Here is a 17,158-nt window from a genome sequence, read left to right as displayed (position 1 = left end):
ACCAGTAAGGCCTCCTGGGACCCACGTGCATTTTTGGGGTGAGGATGTGTGGGTGAGTTCTCATCCTCCACCCCCCTTTTTCTCAGTCCAGCCTCTTCCCTGGGCTGCAGAGTGAGCAGTGGGGCCCAGATTCCCCCCCCTCACCCCCCCCCCCCCAGCATCGGGCATCCCCCCCGCAGCAGGAGGGATTTCGGGAAGGAGATAAATACCAGATGGGAGAGGGCCGGGCTGCCAGGAACACACTCCCTGCATGCCAAGAGCTGCTGGCGCGAGTGGGTGCGTGGGCCGGGGAGGGCGGGGGGTGCCCCTGCTCCCGGAGACTGCTCACCTCGTTCCCCAGGGCCCAGCAGCCAACCAAGGATGGGACAATTAGAGAGGGGTCTACACCCCCCCACTCCCCTTTGCCCCCAGAGGTGCCCAGGGCAAGGAACACATCCCTTGTGCTGATAGCACAGAGGGAGGCTGCCTCCCCCTCACCCACCCCGTGCTGGGGCATAGCCTTACTCTAGCCCCACACGGGTCTCTGCCACTCCCAGGAGGCCACCAGCCCAGCACTGGCCTGGCTGCAGACCCAGCTGCCTGTCCTGCCTGCCATGGCTCCGGGCAGCAGCATGACTCACCCGCTCAGCTCACCACCAGCCAGAGCTTGCAGTGCCAAACCCGCGGCACAGGCTGGTACAGGGGCTGGCACAGGGGCTCGCACAGGGGCTGCCCAGCCGTGCTGCAGTGCCTGCATCCCCAGACAAGCCTGCTGTGCACCTCCCATGGGTACTTGGTTGGGAGTAGGACAGTGGGGAGCTCACAGTGCCTTGGCTGAGCATGGCCCAGCCTCCTTCCGTATCACACAGGCGACGCATCCTAACAGCTGCCTCCTTTCACCAACAGGGCGCCCCTGTGTGCCAGCCCATGCCCATAGCCTCCACCCGCTCCCCCCAGGGCTGCCAGCCCGCTCCGCCTGCCTCCCTGTCTGTTGTCATGGTGACCAGATATGTGGTGACAGGCAAGGATGGAGCCTCACACCCCAGCAGGGCTCTTTGCCCGGCAGGGTTGGCTTCCCCCCATTCCTGCTCTTCCCCTGTCACCTCTGGGTCTCGGCAGGGACCCTCCGTGAAGCCCCTGCCCCAGGCAATGTGCTGGGGGTGCTCCATCTGCTCAGATGCCAGGATCGCAGCTGTGTCCCAGGCAGCTCATGTGAGGAATGGGGACTGCGCCATCCTCCTTCAACCTGACAGGACATCCCTTTCTCAAAGCCAGGCTGTGCACAGACAGGCAAACTCATCTCAGTAATGACACCTGTCTTTCTTCCCAGGGAGAGCTCCCTCCAGGGACAGCCTCATCTTCCTACAGCAGCAGCTGCAGAAACATGCCACTCTTGCACACTTGCCTTGGGCTCACCCACAGGACAGCTGCCAAGCAGGACTCCTGTCCCCCAACATCTCTGCACTATGGTGACAGTTTTCATCACAACCATTGTCTCACAAGGCCATCCCCACTGCCTGCACCCAGCCCAGTGTGTGTCTCTGCTCCCCCAAAACACCTGGACTGTGGCACTGACAGCACACAAAGCGGCATCCCCACCTGGGCTTTGGCTGCTGACAGCCAGCAGCATCAGCCAGGGATGGGCACATCCCCAGCCTTACCAGTGACATAGTCCCTCATGCTGGGATGGGGACTCAGGGAGAGCATCAGTGCCAACAGCAGGTGCTCAGTGAGGCCCCCAGTAGCTGCCACTGCTGTGAAACAGAAGTGCCATTTCACATTTCTTGGCAGCACTGGAAGCAACACAGATGGAGGCACCCGCACTGGCCTCCTGGCATGCCTTGGCAGTCCCCAGCCCTGTGGCACCAGCCCCAGGTGGTAGCACTGCCTCCCAGACATGCAGCAGAGAAAGCCCTGGGTCCTGTGGCTGATGACTCCTGCCTCCTTTCAGCTCCCTGACATCCAGTCACTGCCTGCCAGGCTACTGACCCCATTCCTGCCAGGCATTGGACTGGATGGGAGTGCCTGGTGGTTCCCAGCTCCAGCTGCCCGGGATCCCTGCAGAGCACCGGCAGGATGTGCTCCACTGCAAGCCACTCGTGCACACACAAGGTGATTTTCCACCATAAAACCACTTGAACCATCAGTGACTGCAGGAAAAGCACTCACCTCCATCACAGCACCTGGAATAGGCACCCGAATTCCCACCAAGGGCTCAGGGGCAGTATCCAGGTATGGAGCTAGGGCATGGCAGGGACTGGTGAGCTCCCAGAGCATTGCCTGAGTGAGGGCAATGCAGCACAACCTCTACTGCCAGCCCCACTGCAGCGGGGAGTCTGATGCTGTGCCTCCTACCCAGCTCCATATCCTGAGGGGGAGCATGGCTGGCCTCCAGCCCTTGCATCATCCCCAAGGTGTCCCAGCTCAGGGGCTGCTGCCCAGGCTGAAGGAGCCAGGGCAGGAAGAACCACTCACTTCCCACTCCCACAGCCCCTTCTTTCCGGTACAGTTGGCTTTGTGTTGGACAAAAGGCTGCAAACGAAGCAAGAAAGGAGATTACGTGGCTGCTAAAAGACGAATAAGGAAGGTGGGATAAGAGCCAGGGGAAGGAGGGTGCGCATCTGGCACACCAGGGGAGATGCTACATGCAATGGCAGGGGATGAGAGGGGTCTCTTATGCACCCCACTGCCAACCCACCCACATTCAGGTCCTTGGTAGCTTCCCCTGCTACTCAGGGATGCGTGACAAGCAGCACCTTTGGGGAACCAGACACTAGAGCTGTCCCAAGGAGATGCAGAGCCCAGACCCACAGCGTTGCCCTGTTCCACCCACAGCCCAGCTGTGCTGGCACAAATCCAGCCCTCCTCCTTCCTGGGATGGGCAGACAGTCCTTCCCACACCCCAAATCCCAGGCAGCCTCAGAGAGCTCCCCCCACCCCATAACTAAGTCACGTAGCTCCCCTGGGTGTGAGGCACTGTAGAGATACAGGTGTATGTGGGGCCATTCCCAGGGTGACCCCTTTCCAGCCTCCCCCCAGCAGCCTGCCAGGCTGGAAACCCTCCTGGAGTGCTGCACCGGTGCCACTCACATCCCACACAGCCCATCTGCTCCTCTTCTCGCTCACCCCCGGCCCTGCGTGTGCCACGGTCTGCCTGTCCCTGCCCACGGGCAGTGGCACGTGGGCTCAGCAACGGGAAAAGCAGGCCACATCTCAGCGTGGGCCTCTTGCCTATTTTCCCAGGCACTTTTCACAGGAGCGGAGGCTTTCACATGAAAAAGTTCAAGCTGGTTCCCCAGCAAAGGCATGAATTAAAGCATTGCTTTGCCAGGAGAACAGGTACCACTGCCCCAACCTGGCTCCGGTAGGGGACAGCAGGGACCAATATTCTGCAGATCCAGACACAAAGGTAAAAGCATGGCTGAGCCTTCCCGAAATAGAAGAACCTGTCTGCCCTTATGGACCACCCCAGCTGATGCTCTTCTGCAGCACCTTTCAACAGGATCTCAGACTATGGAGATGCTGGAATAGCAAGATGGACCACAGGGCTATCTGGAAAACCCTGTCCTCACCCCCTCAAGATATTCTCATCAGGCTGTGGCCTGGCATGAATTAAGTGCCATTTTCATTCAGGGATCTGCCTTAGCTGCAACCCGGGAACCCCACATGAGCAGCAGAACCTGCTGTAAGGGAACAGCAGGAACAGGACTGCTCCAAGACAGGATGGTTCTCTCCAACCAGCCATAGCCACTGCTGCTGTCACCATTATCCAAGATCCAGGGGTCATGGCTGTACCCACAGTTCACTCAAGAAGCACCAATTTTATCCTGAGCTTAAAAAGCCCCCCAGCTGCCCCAGGTGACCTGAATGAGGGGGGGTCCTGGGTGAGGCTGCTCAGTACCACCAATGCCAATTAATGCAATCACTGGCCTGGCAGTGAACAACGTAGGAGGAAAGATCCAGGGTGGGTCTGGGGTAGAGAAGTGTAGATACCAATGGGGCTCTGTGGGGGATGCTGGGATCAACCCTTGCTGCTACACTGCAGGTCCCCACAGGGGATAGCCATTCCCCTTTTCCACAGAGAGCCCCCAGGGAAGGGTCAGTGGGACAAGGGGCATCCCAGGGCACAGTCCCCAGGTGGCCACACTTATAGACACCTGCAGAATTACACCTGTGCATCCCTGCATTCCTGCAAAGATATGGAATGGGAGGATGTGTACAAGCACATGCACACATGGGGGTCAAGAGGGCTGGAAAGGGCTGAGGCAGGACTGGTGTGGCTCCAGGGGGGGAATCCCGCGCTGAGTGGGGCTACAAGAGTGGGTGCCTGGATGGGTGTTGGACAAAAGACACAAGTGAGGGGCTGAGGAAGACCCAGGATGGGAGCTGGCCTGGAACTCTGAGGGTCGAGCTTTCTGGGCTGTGGGGGGCTGGGGGACTGGAGCAGGGTGTTGGGCGTCTGTTTGGTATCACCTCTACATGCCAGGGGAGGGCCCAGCTGTGTCTGGTAGTCCTCAGCTGTCTGACCCGATGCCACCCGGCTGTGACAGGGGTTCCCCTCTCCACAGGGGTTGGGGGCACCCCCGAGTCGAGGCGACCACCTCGGAAAGGCTGTGCCGGGGGGACCACCCTGCTCTGGGGCCGGGGCAGGGGCCGAGGCGGCGGTGTGTTAGGGTCCCCATCCCAAACGGGGGACACCGGCCACCGCCCGCGGGGGTCCCCCGTCTCTGTCCTGGCCGGGCCGGGCCGGGCCGCGGCGCTCCGGAGCCGCCCCCCGCCGGGGGGGTCCCCGCTCCCCCCGGATGCATGACTTCATCCTTCCGCCCGGGTTTCCTCCCCGCCGCCGCCGCCGCCGCCGCAGACCGGCTCCCGGCTCGGCGCGGCGCGGCTCGGCCCGCTCGGCCCCGCCATGTCGCAGGTGCTGCCCTACGGCGAGGACAAGGTGGGCCGCTACGGCGCCGAGCCCGAGGCGGGGGAGCTGCCCTTCAGCTGCCGCCTGCAGGACACCAACGCCTTCTTCGGGGGCAACCAGGGCAAGCGGCCCCCCAAGCTGGGACAGATCGGCCGCGCCAAGAGAGGTACCGCCGACCCCCGCCTCTGCCCCCCCAACCCCGCCTCAGCCCCGCGGCATCCCCGGGACCCCCGCATCTGCCCTTCAGCATCCCCGGGTTTGTCCCGGGACCCTCGGATGTGCCCTGCAGCATCCCCGGCATCCCTGACTCTGGCTCCTGCATCCGCGGCGCTGCCCCACGGCATCCTCGGAACCCCCACATCTGTCCTGCAACGTCCCCGGCACTGCCTCCTGCATCCCTGACGCTGCCCCACGGCATCCGCGGGACCCCCGCATCTGTCCTTGCATTCCCGACACTGCCCTGGAATCCCCGGCTCTGCCCTGCAGTATCCCTAGCTCTGCCCTGCAGCGTCCCCGGCTCTGCCCTGCGGCATCCCTGGCACTGCCCCCCGGCATCTCCGGCATTGGCCCTTGCAACCCCAGCACCTTCCCGTAGCAACCCCAGGATCCACGATTCTGCCCTTGCTTCCCCGGCATGCCCAGCACCCCTAACATCGCCCCACGAGATCCCCAGACTCCCGATTCTGCCTTTGTATTCCCAGTTCTGCCCCATGGCAACCCCTGTCTCTGCCCTGCAGCATCCCCAGCACTGCCCCACAGCATTCCTGCGACTCCCGGCTCTGCCTTGCATTCCCAGTACTGTCCCCTGCCACCCCCGGCACAGCCCCCAGCATCCCCAGAATCTCCTTCTCTGCCCTACATCAGTTCCAGCGCTGTCCCCCGGCAACCCTGAGACTCCCCAGCTCTGTGACTGACACCCGCCCCCAAAACCACAGGCTCCCCCATCTCCTACTCCAGACACCACGCTGTTTCCCCAGTGCTGCCCTGCAACAGCCCCCGCCTCATCCCGGGACTACCCCTGGGATTACCCTGCAGCATCCCTGGGACTGCCCCCGGGACTATCCCCCAGCACCTCCACGAGTGCCCCTGGGACCCCTCGGAACTGCTCCTCAGCACCCCTGGGACTGCCCCCCTCTCATTCTGTATAAACAAGCCTTTATCCGAGGATCACCAGGAACAGCCCCCCTGGCCCCTTAAACCTCTCTCCCTTCCCATTTCTGCCTGCCGCAGAGACCACCAGCAGCCTCTGGCCACGCTGATCAGCAAATCCCCCCCCACCATTTTACTGTTCCCCCAGGACTCCAGGAGCCTGTGTCCTGCCCCCTCGTTTACCACCTGCCGCAGAGACCCCAGCAGCATCTCCCCTGCTTCCATCAGGACCCGAATAACTGCCCCCCCCTCCTGCCTGCACCCTGATCTGTCACCATTGATTCTCCCCAATGCCTTGGGGACCCTTAAAAATGGCCCCCGCTTTTCCTGCAGCCCCCCCATCACACCTGCTCGGGGGTCCTCCATAGGCAAACAACCTTCCTTAAGCTGCAGGGACAAGGAGGGGGGGGAGAGTTGCTCCCCCGCTCAAATACACCCCAGCCCCACAGGGGTGAGTGCTGCGTGCTCCACTGCCCCCTTTTGCAGTGGTGGAGGCTGGGTCTAGCAGCACCCCCGGGGTGTTGGGGGGATGGTTCTCGCTTGGTAGTGTCGGAGGGGATCCATCTGCTCTCTCAGTGATTCTAGTGATGGGGGGGGGGGTCCTGGTTAATCCACCCCCAGGGGGGTGATGGGGGGCATCACTGACCACCCCAGTAGTAATATTGGGGTGGGGGTCTGTCCTCCACCCCCAGAGTGATGTCGATCGTTGGGGGGCACCTGCCCAGCCGGTCATGGTGTGGGGTAAGGGGAAGGTGTGTAGCTCCCTGGTGATGCTGATGGGGGTCTGTCCAACCTCCCACTGCTGCTGCTGCTACTGCTGCTGCTGGGGAGGGGGCTGCCCAGTGGGTGATGCTGAGGGGGGTCTCTGGACAGTGATATGATGAGGGACTCTCCAGCCCCCCATGGTGATGCCGATGTGGGTTCGTGCAGCCCGCCGTGCTGGTGGGGGGCTGTCCGGCTCCCCCAGCAGTGATGCCGATGGTGAGGGTGGGTGTCCTGCGCAGCGGGTGATGCTGATGGGGGTCTGGCTGCCACCCCCGCCGAGCAGGCGGTGCCCCCCCCCGCTGGGTCATTACCCATTCCAGTCCTGTTGCTCTCATCAGCGCCTGCCGCAGAGAGGAGGGGGGGGTCCTTCCTGGTCTATTCCTGCCCCCCCTTCCCTAATCACCCATCCAGAGGCAGCCGGCTGGCTGCAGGGGGGGATGCTGCCCTTACCCAAGCCGAGCAGGGGGGGTGATCCCCTACCCTTCACCCCGGTTGTACCCACCTGAACCCCCTTCATCCCGCCGCCCGGCACCTGGGGGCACAGCTGGAGCCTGAGCAGGGTGAGAGCCGGGGTACAGGGGCAGAGGCTGTCGAGTCCCCTCGCCCACGCGCCCCCCGCCTGTCCCCGCAGTGGTGATCGAGGATGACCGGATAGACGAGGTGCTCAAGGGCATGACGGAGAAGTCGCCGCCGGGGGTGTAAGCCGGGACCCGCCGCCAGGACCCGCCGGCCGAGCCCCGCTCCAGCCCGCCGCCCCGCATGCTGGCTGGACCGCCGACGAGGAGGGGGAGGCCATGCCCGCTGCCCACCCCCCCGGCCCGGGGGGGGGCCCTGCAGCCACCACCACCCCCCCCCGAGCCATGCACTTTACCCCTCCGCCTCCCCCGGGGCTGGGACAAACCGCCGAGCCCCCCACCCTGGGCGAAGACCCCCCTCCCCGGGGAAGGGGTCCAGCCCCCTGCTCCGCGGCGCGTCCCCCCCATCCTCCTTGGCGGAGGGTCCCCGAATTCCGGGCCGACCCGGCCCCATGAGCAGGGGGGGAGCGCTGCTGTCCAGAGACATTTTTTGCTCCATCGTTTTTTGCATGAGCTTGGTGGCCCGGGCGGCCGGCCCGGGGGCCGAGGGTCAGCCCCACCACTCCGGCACGCTTCTTTTTAAACAGAAACTCCTCATATTTGTATTTTTATATCCGAATCTTTGTTAAAAACGATCTGCTGACGTTGAGATGTCGAAGTAACTGCATCGAGAAAACACGAAAACAACCAACCAACCGACAAAAAAAAAAAAAAAAAAGGTTCATATTTTTTTCCATAAGAAAAAAAAAGACAAAAAAAGAAGAAAAAAACGAGGGCAAAAATGAAAGGGGGGCGAGAGTGATGGAGGGAGCATGAGGAAAGCCACAGGAGGAGGGAGGGGAGCAGGGACCCTTGGCCCGACCCCCCTCTGGCAGGCAGCAGGAGCAGCGGAGGGCTTGGCAGCATCACCGGCCGCTGCAGTTCTCTCCCGGCAGCACCGGGGCAGAGCCCACCGGGGCCAGCTGCAGGTGCCAGGGGGGGTCCCAGCACTCGCTTGAGGGTGGTGGGGTCAGGGGAGAGTGGGGAGGGCAGGGACCGGCCTGAGTCGTTGTTTTTAATTTTGTACTTTAATTTAATTTTATTTTTTAAATAGCTTCTCGGGGGGTTCTGATGTGCATGAGAAACTTGTCATCTTTTTCAATAACCTACGAGTGGCATTTATGGAGACAACGACGCAAAAAAAAAAAAAAAAAAAAGTCCACAACAACAAAAAAAACCAAACAAAAACCTGAGAAAAAAAAAAAAAAAAAAAAGAAAAAAAATATACTTGTGTCATGATGTTCTACGAATGATCCATTGTAAATTTAAATGCCATTTTTCACTGTACTGGTGAACAAAATGCAATGAATAAAATACATTCATGTACCCAGGTGAAGCCGGCAGCCGCCTTCTCCTTTCTGTCCCTTCCTCGTGCCAGTTGGTTTTTGGGGCATCTGTGGCATGGGGTGGCACGGCCAGGATGGGGTCTGACCTGGGGCCCTTTGCTGGCTCCTGGTGCAGGGGGAGCTGCTGGCTGACCCACTTACACCTTCTGCCTGAAATAGCAGCCCAGGAGCGTGTGCCTCTCGGGTGTCACCGCCATCCTGCCCAGGAAGAGTCCCCTTTGCCCACCCCAGAGGGAATTGGTGCCCAAAGATCCTCTGGGGACACTGCCAGTGGCACCCATGTACCTGCCACACCAGCACACATACACTGCCACTCCCACCAGCACACAGTGGCCCACCTGTCACCCACCCTGGGACACATGTGTCACCGTGCTGCTGGCCCCAGGCACAGGGGGACACAGGCCAGCTGCATGTGATTGTCACCACAGGCAGGAACGGGGATGGGTGGGGACAGAGGCAGATGTGCTGCCCTTCCTTCCCTGTGGCACTCCCTGTCCCATGTGGCACATTCCAGCTTGGACCCTCCACTACTTGGGTGGGGGTGACAAGGACACGGTGCCCTTGCACACCCCCATGGAAGGCTGGGGCAGGGGTCCTGGTGCAGAATGGGGTGGGGGGTGGGGCAGTGGGCACCCCCAATCCTGCCCCCCATACGCAGTGCCTGCACCCCCATTCTGCCCTCAGCCCAGCTGTCTGTGCCAAGGGGAAGGGATAGGGGGCTGGGAGCCACTCCCCACAAGATGGATGGGTGAAATTAAACCCGATTTGGTTTCATTACTGGCTGCAAAGCCTGGACTCCTGGCTGCTCTCCAGCTCAGCAAGGAAAGGCCAGGGAGGGGGCACAGAATCACCAGAGGATGTCTGTGCCCCCAAAGGAGGCCAAGTATCCCACTCTTTCCTCCCATTATCCACATCACTGGGCAGCGTGCAGGGGAATGCACTGGTTGCCTATCTCCCATCTGTGAGGATGGAGCATCTTAAGGCTTTATTGGGTGGGGGGAGGTTGGGAAAGCTCCCTGTGTCACAGCTGGATGGCAAGGAGATAGTCCTCATCGTCGTCCGGGGGGGCGGGGGGCGGTGGCGGGGCGGGGGGCGGGGGCGGCTGGTGCAGCCGGCGCCCCAAGGCCACATCACGGGGGTCCAGGGGCTGCCCCTTGCGCATGACGTAGAGGAAGTAGTGGAAGGCACCGGCGTCCCCGTCCCCACAGGCAGCGTGGCGCAGGGACCAGCCGAAGGCCTCCTGGGCATAGTGGGGCTTGCGGAAGTGGGGCTGGGCGAAGGTGATGGAGATGAAGCAGCCCCCTGGGCGCAGCACCCGGCTCACCTGCGTCAGCAAAACCCCCAGGATGGGGTGGGGGAACACAGTGAGGCTCACTACTTCGGCCCTGTTCCCAGGGACCCCATCACCATCTGCTAAAGACCCCTCCCAGACTTTCCCATCACAACCCCGAATCTCTTGTCCTAACCTTGATCCCCCTGAGAGACACCCCGGTTCTGCCCTGTCCCCAGACCACCCACAGGGCAGGGCAATCAGGGGTCCCCATGCCCCACCTCTCCCTGCACCTCAAAATTCTTCATTCCCACCCACAGCAGACAGCATGGAAACTCAACCCTGGCACGGGGAAAAGCTCTACCCTTCTCAGCACAGGGTCCCTCAAGCATAGCATGGGACACCCATCCCACCCACCCCTCCCCAGACCACCCAGTACTACCCCCACCACCAACGCCCAAAATCAGAGGGGGATGCAGGGGGGTTTGATAGGAAAGGACTCAATGCTTTTAATCACCATTTTCTCCCTGCTGGAATTAAGCCCCGCTAACAGGATGGAAAAGAACATCAATTTTCTTGCTTGGCTTTATCCAATGTCAAAAGGCTTTTACGGCCAGCACCCGCGTGCTCAGCATGCAAAGGCAGTGCCCGGGGCGGGCGGGCGTCCAGCCCCCTCCTCGGCACCCTGCCCCAGGCAGGGGACACCCCCAGACCCCCCCTGGCAAGGGCAGAGTCACCACTGCAGGGGACAGGGCTGGGGGCCAAGTAGGGGGTTTTCCGAGCTCTGGTTTAATCCTACTGGGAAGCTCCAGCTGGGAAGCTCTGGCTGGGGCCAGCGGAGGGGACAGGCAGCTTGTGTGTCCTCCCCTGCTGCAGCGGTGGCTTTTGAACCAAACCTTACTGGTTTTGGCCAGGAAAAAGGGAAGGTAGGTCCCTGCATCCCTCTCTGGACACCCAGCTCAGTATCCCTCCTGCTAAGCAAATCTGCTCTGGGAAGACCCCACAGCTTCCCAACCCTCCCCCGGAGAGGGGGGGTCCCCAGAGGTGGGGGCAGGCAGGGATCTCTGGCTGGAACTGAGCAAGGCATCCTGCATGTCCGCATCCCAACCCTCGTTAATAGAGCAATAATGGCCGTTGCTTAGAGACGAGCACAGGAAACCTTCCCATCCATCAGCTGGAGCAGGGGGGGAGGCTTCCCGCTCCAGCACCCGCCACACCCTCTGTCCCCAGTTCGCTGGGACAGGGTGTCCCTGGGGTGTCCCCACAGGCAGGGTGGATCTTCAGGTCCTTACATCCCCCAAGGGAGAGGAAGACAGAGGCTGTGAACCCCCCCAGTGAAGGGGGATGGGGGTGGGAAGGGAGGTATCATGGATAGACCCCTCTGAAGGGACCCCCAAAGCAGTGAGCAAGTGGGAACACCCAGTGAATCTCCCTGGGGGTGAGGACAGCAGGGACCAGCTGCGGGTGGAAGTTGGTACCCAGCGATGCTGGGGGAGGGCAGGGATTGAGCAGAGGATTAAAAAGGGAAAAAAAAAAAGGGAAAATTAAATCCCTGCCGTTTTGGCAAAATGACAAGGACAGGCAGCAGTGCTGGCAAGGAGGGCAGGGCACGGATAGCGAGCCAGCCCCACTGCCCTGCTGGGGGTTGCACTCCCTCACAGGCTCAGTGAGGCAAGAGAGGACTGGGAGGGTTGTCAACAGCCATGAGCACCCTTCCAGCACCCCCTGCCTGCACCCCAGGGTGCCAGCGAGGTGCAGCAATTAATTATCCTGGCAGTTATTCCCGCAGGGTGGGAGAGGCTGCCAGGATCCGCACCCCCGCGCCGGGACAGGTTCAATCCGGTCCCGACACCGCCAATTAACGGGGCCCCGAGGCATCACCCGTCCCCGTGGCAACGCCATGGCCCTGTCGATGCTGATGGGAGTTGCCATGGCAACACCAGACCAGATGATGGGGACCCCGGCTAAGGCGATCGAAGCTGGGGGGGTGCAGGGGGGGCCAGAGCTCTCCCAGCCCCACGGTCATCACCTTGCCCTGGGCAGGCAGGGCCACTCTGGTGTGCCCCCCTAGGTCCCTTACAGCCACCCACGCTAGCACGGGGGCCCATTTTTCCTGCCAACTCTTTGTATTTAGCACGCAAATAAAGAGAGGGGTCATCCAGTCCCCCAGCAGGACTCAGGGACACATCCTGCTCCATCCACCTCCCTGGGGAAGAAATTATGGGGTGTAAAAGGGGGCAGTCTCCCACCCCCAGGAGTGCTGGGAGCCCCCCAGATGCCCCCCTGCAGCATAGCCGAGGGGGTAGCACCAACTGGGAGGACAGAAACACTGGATGGGGCACCCACAGGGAAGCAAGGTGGTGAGGAAACACTCTGCACCTTCCCCCACCCCAAATGGGGATGGGGTCCACCCTCTGCACCCCTACTTAGGTCCCCCCACCCCGTACCTCTGCCAGCACCCGGCGCATCGCGGCGGCTGCCTGGGGCGAGACGTCCCAGGGGTCGGTTTCCTCCACCATAAGCACATCAAGGGTGCCCTTCTCCAGCACCACGTCGAAGGAGGCGTCGGGGAAGGCGAGGGCGCGGATGTCCATGACGGCCCAGCGCAGGCCAGGGCAGCGGGCGTAGCGGGCGCGCATGGCTGCGATGCAGGCGGGGGAGAAGTCGATGCTGGTGACGTCGGTGTAGCCCAGCTCGTGCAGGTCGTAGCTCAGGGAGCTGTTGCCACAGCCTGTGTGGGGCACAGCTCACACAGGGCTCGGGGTGCCAGTGGAGGTGCTGACACCCCAGCTCTGTTCCTGTGGTCCAGGGGAGGGTGCGGGTGGGCTGGGGCTGCTGGGAGGGGCAGGTCATCGTTTTGATGCCAGTTAGCGAGTGTTGGGCTACTCATTAATTATCCCTGTCCTGCCAGGTTGGGCTCCTATCCTGGGTGGGGCAGCCCTGCACACCTGATCCCTCACCTTGGGGTGGGATGTGTGGGGATGCAGGAGGCAGGACAGAGGCAAGGGGCGTCCCCAGTCACCCCTCCCGCAGCGCTGTGGGACAGGAGCCGGCCGTGTCCCCAAGAGCCTGCTGGATAACTCCAGTGGGAAATTAGGGAAGTTCGGCGGAGGGTTTAACCGGGTGCGATGAAGAGAGGGATGGAAGAACTGGTGTTTTAATAGGACACGAGGAGAAACGGGGAGAGCCCCGCTACCAAACCCTCCCCTCGGAGCCGCTCCACCGGAGCTCGGCCGCTCACCGGGGGGGCCGCGGGGGATCCCGGGGAGGGGGGCGGATTTGGGGGCTATTAAGTGCGGCTGGCAGCGGCTGATCCGCTAACAGGATCGGTGATTACACCCACTTAATCCGGCCGGCCCGGCGGCGGATCAAAGCGCAGGTGGGATTACGGGGCGGTTATACCCGCCCCGCTGCCCGCCAGCACCCCCGGTACTGCGGCCACCCCCCGGGCCGGGCTGGGCGCAGCTCCCGGTACCGGCCCGGTGCCACACCGCCCCCTGGTGGCTAGCGCCAGCGCATCCACCGGCGGGACCCCGAGCCCCGCCCGCCCGCCCTCCACCGGGCACGCCGGGCACGGGGCACGTACCGAGGACGAGAATGCGGTCACCGGGGCGCAGCTCGGGCTCCAACTGCGGGAGAAACCGGGAGAGCCCCCCCAGCCACTCACGGGTCTCGGCGCCCTCCCGCCGATACAGCGCGTCCCAGAATCGGCGCCGCCCGTACCGGGGGAGGGCGGCGGGCGCGCGCCGCCGCTCCATGCCCGGGAGCGGGGCGGGAGCACCGGGCCCCACGTGCCGCCCGCGCCCCCACGTGCGGCTTCCGGTCCGGGCGGGTGCGCCGCGCTAAGCGCTCCGGGCGGAAACACAGAGCGGAATGGCGGCGGGGCGGGGGGCAGCGGCGCTGCGGCGGGCATGGCGGGAGCGGCGGGCGGCGCTGCTGGAACCCCGCTACACCCCGCTGGTGGCCGCCTGCCTCTGCCTGGCCGAGGGCGGCGTCAACCTCTGGGTCATCCGCAGGGTCCCCTGTGAGTGCCGGGGCCCGGCCCGGCCCGGTGCTGCCTGGGGCTGCCCCCGGGGATAGCGGGGCCGGTCCAGGACAGCGCGGGGCGGTCCGGGGGCAGGGACAGCTCGGCCCCGGGGCGGGAGGTGATGGCGGGGATGGTCCTGGGGCAGCGCGGTGGGCGGGGATGTCGCGGGCAGGGGGGACAGAGCTGCCCCGGCCCCTCGGGTGACAGCATCCCCCGGGCAGGGGGATAGGAGCGGGCGGGGGCGCCTGGATGGGGCAGGGGAGGGACACAGGGCTGGGCTGGGGGTCCTGGATATGGCCGGCAGGGGAAGATCTGTGCTGACAGCACGGCAGGGAGGCACAGGGTCAGGCTGGCTGGTTCGGAGGTGGGTCAGCCCCCACGCCCCCTGCAGTGCCCTCCGAGCCCCAGCTGACCCCGCCGTCCCGCAGACACCGAGATCGACTGGAAGGCCTACATGCAGGAGGTGGAGGGTTTCGCCAACGGCACCCTCGACTACACCCAGCTGAAGGGTGACACCGGGCCACTGGTGTGAGTGACAGGGACACGCAGCTCTTCGTGACCAGCGGCTCCCGGAGGGGCCGCAGGGCCCGGCCCCTCACTCCCGTCTCCCCACAGCTACCCCGCCGGCTTCGTTTACATCTTCCTGGGGCTGTACCATGCCACGGGCCGCGGCTCCGACATCCGCCTGGCACAGTACCTCTTCGCCGGCCTCTACCTCCTCAACCTGCTCCTCGTCTTCCGCATCTACTGCCGAACAAACAAGGTACCCTGAGGCCAGGGCTCCTGCCGGCCGCCTCGGGTCTTCGCCTTGGGAGGGCTCTGCTGAGCCCCCAGCCCGGAGAAAAGGACACAGGGCTGAGGTTTGGAGGAGCTCAGTAGCAGCAGGGACTCCAGGACAGGCTGCTGATGACCCCTCTGTGTCTCTGTCCCCTGCAAGGTCCCTCCATATGTTTTCTTCTTCATGTGCTGCGCCTCATATCGCATCCACTCCATCTTTGTCCTGCGGCTCTTTAATGACCCTGTGGCCATGGCCATCCTCTTCCTCGCCATCAACCTCTTCCTGGAGGAGCGCTGGTCCTGGGGCTGCCTCCTCTTCAGGTGAGGGGCTGGGGGGTGCTCCCCATGGGGTGCTGGGTGTGTGAGCCAGCTCAGCCCCAGGAGGAGGCTGCGCTTGGCTCAGGGGCTGCCTGGGCTCCCGTGTGGGGTCCACAGTGGTAATGCAGCTTCCTGCTCAGCCTGGCTGTGTCGGTGAAGATGAATATCCTGCTCTTCGCCCCTGGACTCCTCTTCCTCCTCCTGCAACGGTTTGGTCTCCTGGGCTGTATCCCCAAGCTCTGCATCTGTGCCCTGCTCCAGGTGGGTCCCTGTTTGGGCTGGCTGCAGTAGCAGGGAATAGTGGGCTGCCTTGCCAGGCTGCAGAGCCATGGGTAGAGAGTGGTACCAGCATCTCTGGCTGTGAGCAGCAAGCTGGGTGTTGATAAATAATCTAACTCACATGACTTTCATCTTTGGCTGACTGTCCCTGTCACCACACGTGGCACTGGGCTTCTCAGGAGGTAGCCGGGGCAACCGTGACCTGGTGGAGGGCTCTGTGCTGATGCTGGTGTGTCCCTGGCAGGTGGTTCTGGGCCTGCCCTTCCTGCTGGTGAACCCTGTGGGGTACCTGACCCGCTCCTTTGACCTGGGCCGCCAGTTCCAGTTCAAATGGACAGTGAACTGGCGCTTCCTCCCAGAAGAGGTTTTCCAGAATCGAGTCTTCCATGCTGCTCTGCTCCTGGCTCACCTGGCAGGCCTGGGGCTCTTTGCACTGCACCGGTGGCACAGGTGAGATCTGGGGTCCCCTACAGGTGTTGATTCCTGCCAATCCCATGTGCAGGATACAGATCCATGACTCCCCTGCCCCCACAGTGCTGCAGTCCTGGGATTGCAGGTGTGAGTTGGAGGGCAGATACTGTTCTGTTTTGGGGAATGTGCGGCCCATGCATTGTGGCTCACAGCAGAACATTGGGGTGGGAGAGACTTTCAGCAACTGAGATCAATGTTCTTTCTCCTCAGTTCCAAAGAGAATATCCTGACTCTGTTGAAGGATCCTGCCAAAAGGAAACCCGCATCCCCTCGCTTGACTGTCAACAATATCCTTTGGCAGGGTGGGCAATGAGGAGAGAGGGAGAAGGCAGGGCAGGGCAGGGCAGGGCAGGGCAGGGCAGGGCAGGGAGAAACCTGGTTGAGTTCCAGGTCATGCAGTGCTGTTGTACCAGCCTGCCCTGGGGAAAGGAGCTATGCTGGACAGCTGGGGAGCTGTTGTGGAATCACACCTTCAGTCTCCTGTGTTTGCCCCCTTAATGCCAGTGCATGGATTGTCTTTATCCTCTTCTCCTCCAACTTCCTGGGTGTCTGCTGCAGCCGCTCCCTGCACTACCAGTTCTACGTTTGGTATTTCCACACACTGCCCTACTTACTCTGGTGCACCCCGACCACCAAGCTCGCCCACATGCCCAAGTATGTGCTGGCAGGGAGGGGAGCGCCCATCTGCTGGGGGGCTGGGAGTGAGGATGGCTGGTGTGCCCTCCACGCTGACCCCCAGCTTTCCCCCTGCACAGGGTGCTGCTGCTGGGCGTGATCGAGCTCTGCTGGAACACTTACCCCTCCACAGTCTGCAGCTCCCTCTCCCTGCACATCTGCCATGGACTCATCCTGCTCCAACTCTGGTACGGCACAGCCCCCACACCGGTGTCACACACCCCTCCACCGGGCAGGAAACCCACAGCCGTGTCTAAGAAAGCCCAGTGAGAGTGGGGATGACTGGGAACTGGCCTCTGGAACTGCCCCATCTGCCTGCTCTTTTCCCACTTGACTCCCAGGCTGCCCACAGAGGGCCATGAGCCCTGGAACTGTGCAAAGGGGGCAGGGTGTGGGGACCCTGAAAAGGCAGGACTTCCCGAATAAAGGGAACTGTCCTTCCCCAAAATCCTTGTCCTGTGATGATGTCAGAACAACTCTCCCTGGACTTGCCCCACCTGAGGGAAGGCAGAGCAGCTTGTAGAGCCATGGGCACTCTCGCTTCCCAGCTGTGGGAAGGGGGTGCCCAGGGCTGAG

At 62.7% G+C, this 17,158-nt stretch overlaps 3 protein-coding genes across 5 annotated transcripts; 2 read left to right on the top strand and 1 right to left on the bottom strand.

Moving 5' to 3' along the window:
• Nucleotides 1-4,846: 4,846 nt before the first annotated feature.
• On the top strand, nt 4,847-7,627 carry CAMK2N2 (calcium/calmodulin dependent protein kinase II inhibitor 2). Its single transcript, XM_086844723.1, has 2 exons — nt 4,847-5,057; nt 7,437-7,627. The coding sequence occupies exons 1-2, from the start codon at nt 4,889-4,891 to the stop codon at nt 7,505-7,507; spliced, it is 240 nt and encodes a 79-aa protein (XP_086700849.1). The 5' UTR covers nt 4,847-4,888; the 3' UTR covers nt 7,508-7,627.
• A 352-nt stretch (nt 7,628-7,979) lies between these two features.
• On the bottom strand, nt 7,980-13,862 carry EEF1AKMT4 (EEF1A lysine methyltransferase 4). 2 transcript variants are annotated; one of them, XM_086844718.1, is made up of 3 exons: nt 13,622-13,862; nt 12,483-12,766; nt 7,980-10,089 (listed from the first exon to the last, which is right to left on the bottom strand). In XM_086844718.1, the coding sequence occupies exons 1-3, from the start codon at nt 13,791-13,793 to the stop codon at nt 9,787-9,789; spliced, it is 759 nt and encodes a 252-aa protein (XP_086700844.1). In that variant the 5' UTR covers nt 13,794-13,862; the 3' UTR covers nt 7,980-9,786. The 2 variants fall into 2 exon arrangements, with proteins under 2 accessions (XP_086700844.1, XP_086700845.1); XM_086844719.1 differs by having other exon boundaries at nt 12,483-12,676.
• A 31-nt stretch (nt 13,863-13,893) lies between these two features.
• On the top strand, nt 13,894-17,030 carry ALG3 (ALG3 alpha-1,3- mannosyltransferase). Of its 2 annotated transcripts, none has more exons than XM_086844712.1 (9): nt 13,894-14,059; nt 14,491-14,590; nt 14,678-14,825; nt 15,000-15,160; nt 15,298-15,418; nt 15,681-15,886; nt 16,118-16,194; nt 16,417-16,561; nt 16,663-17,030. In XM_086844712.1, the coding sequence occupies exons 1-9, from the start codon at nt 13,909-13,911 to the stop codon at nt 16,850-16,852; spliced, it is 1,299 nt and encodes a 432-aa protein (XP_086700838.1). In that variant the 5' UTR covers nt 13,894-13,908; the 3' UTR covers nt 16,853-17,030. The 2 variants fall into 2 exon arrangements, with proteins under 2 accessions (XP_086700838.1, XP_086700837.1); XM_086844711.1 differs by having other exon boundaries at nt 16,647-17,030.
• The last annotated feature ends 128 nt before the right edge of the window (nt 17,031-17,158 follow it).

The sequence above is a fragment of the Cyanistes caeruleus genome, chromosome 10, assembly GCF_971803275.1.
Source record: "Cyanistes caeruleus chromosome 10, bCyaCae1.hap1.1, whole genome shotgun sequence".
Lineage (NCBI taxonomy): Eukaryota > Metazoa > Chordata > Aves > Passeriformes > Paridae > Cyanistes > Cyanistes caeruleus.
The sequence above is the reverse complement of the archived record's forward strand: the minus strand, read 5'-3'. Positions and strand labels throughout refer to the sequence as shown.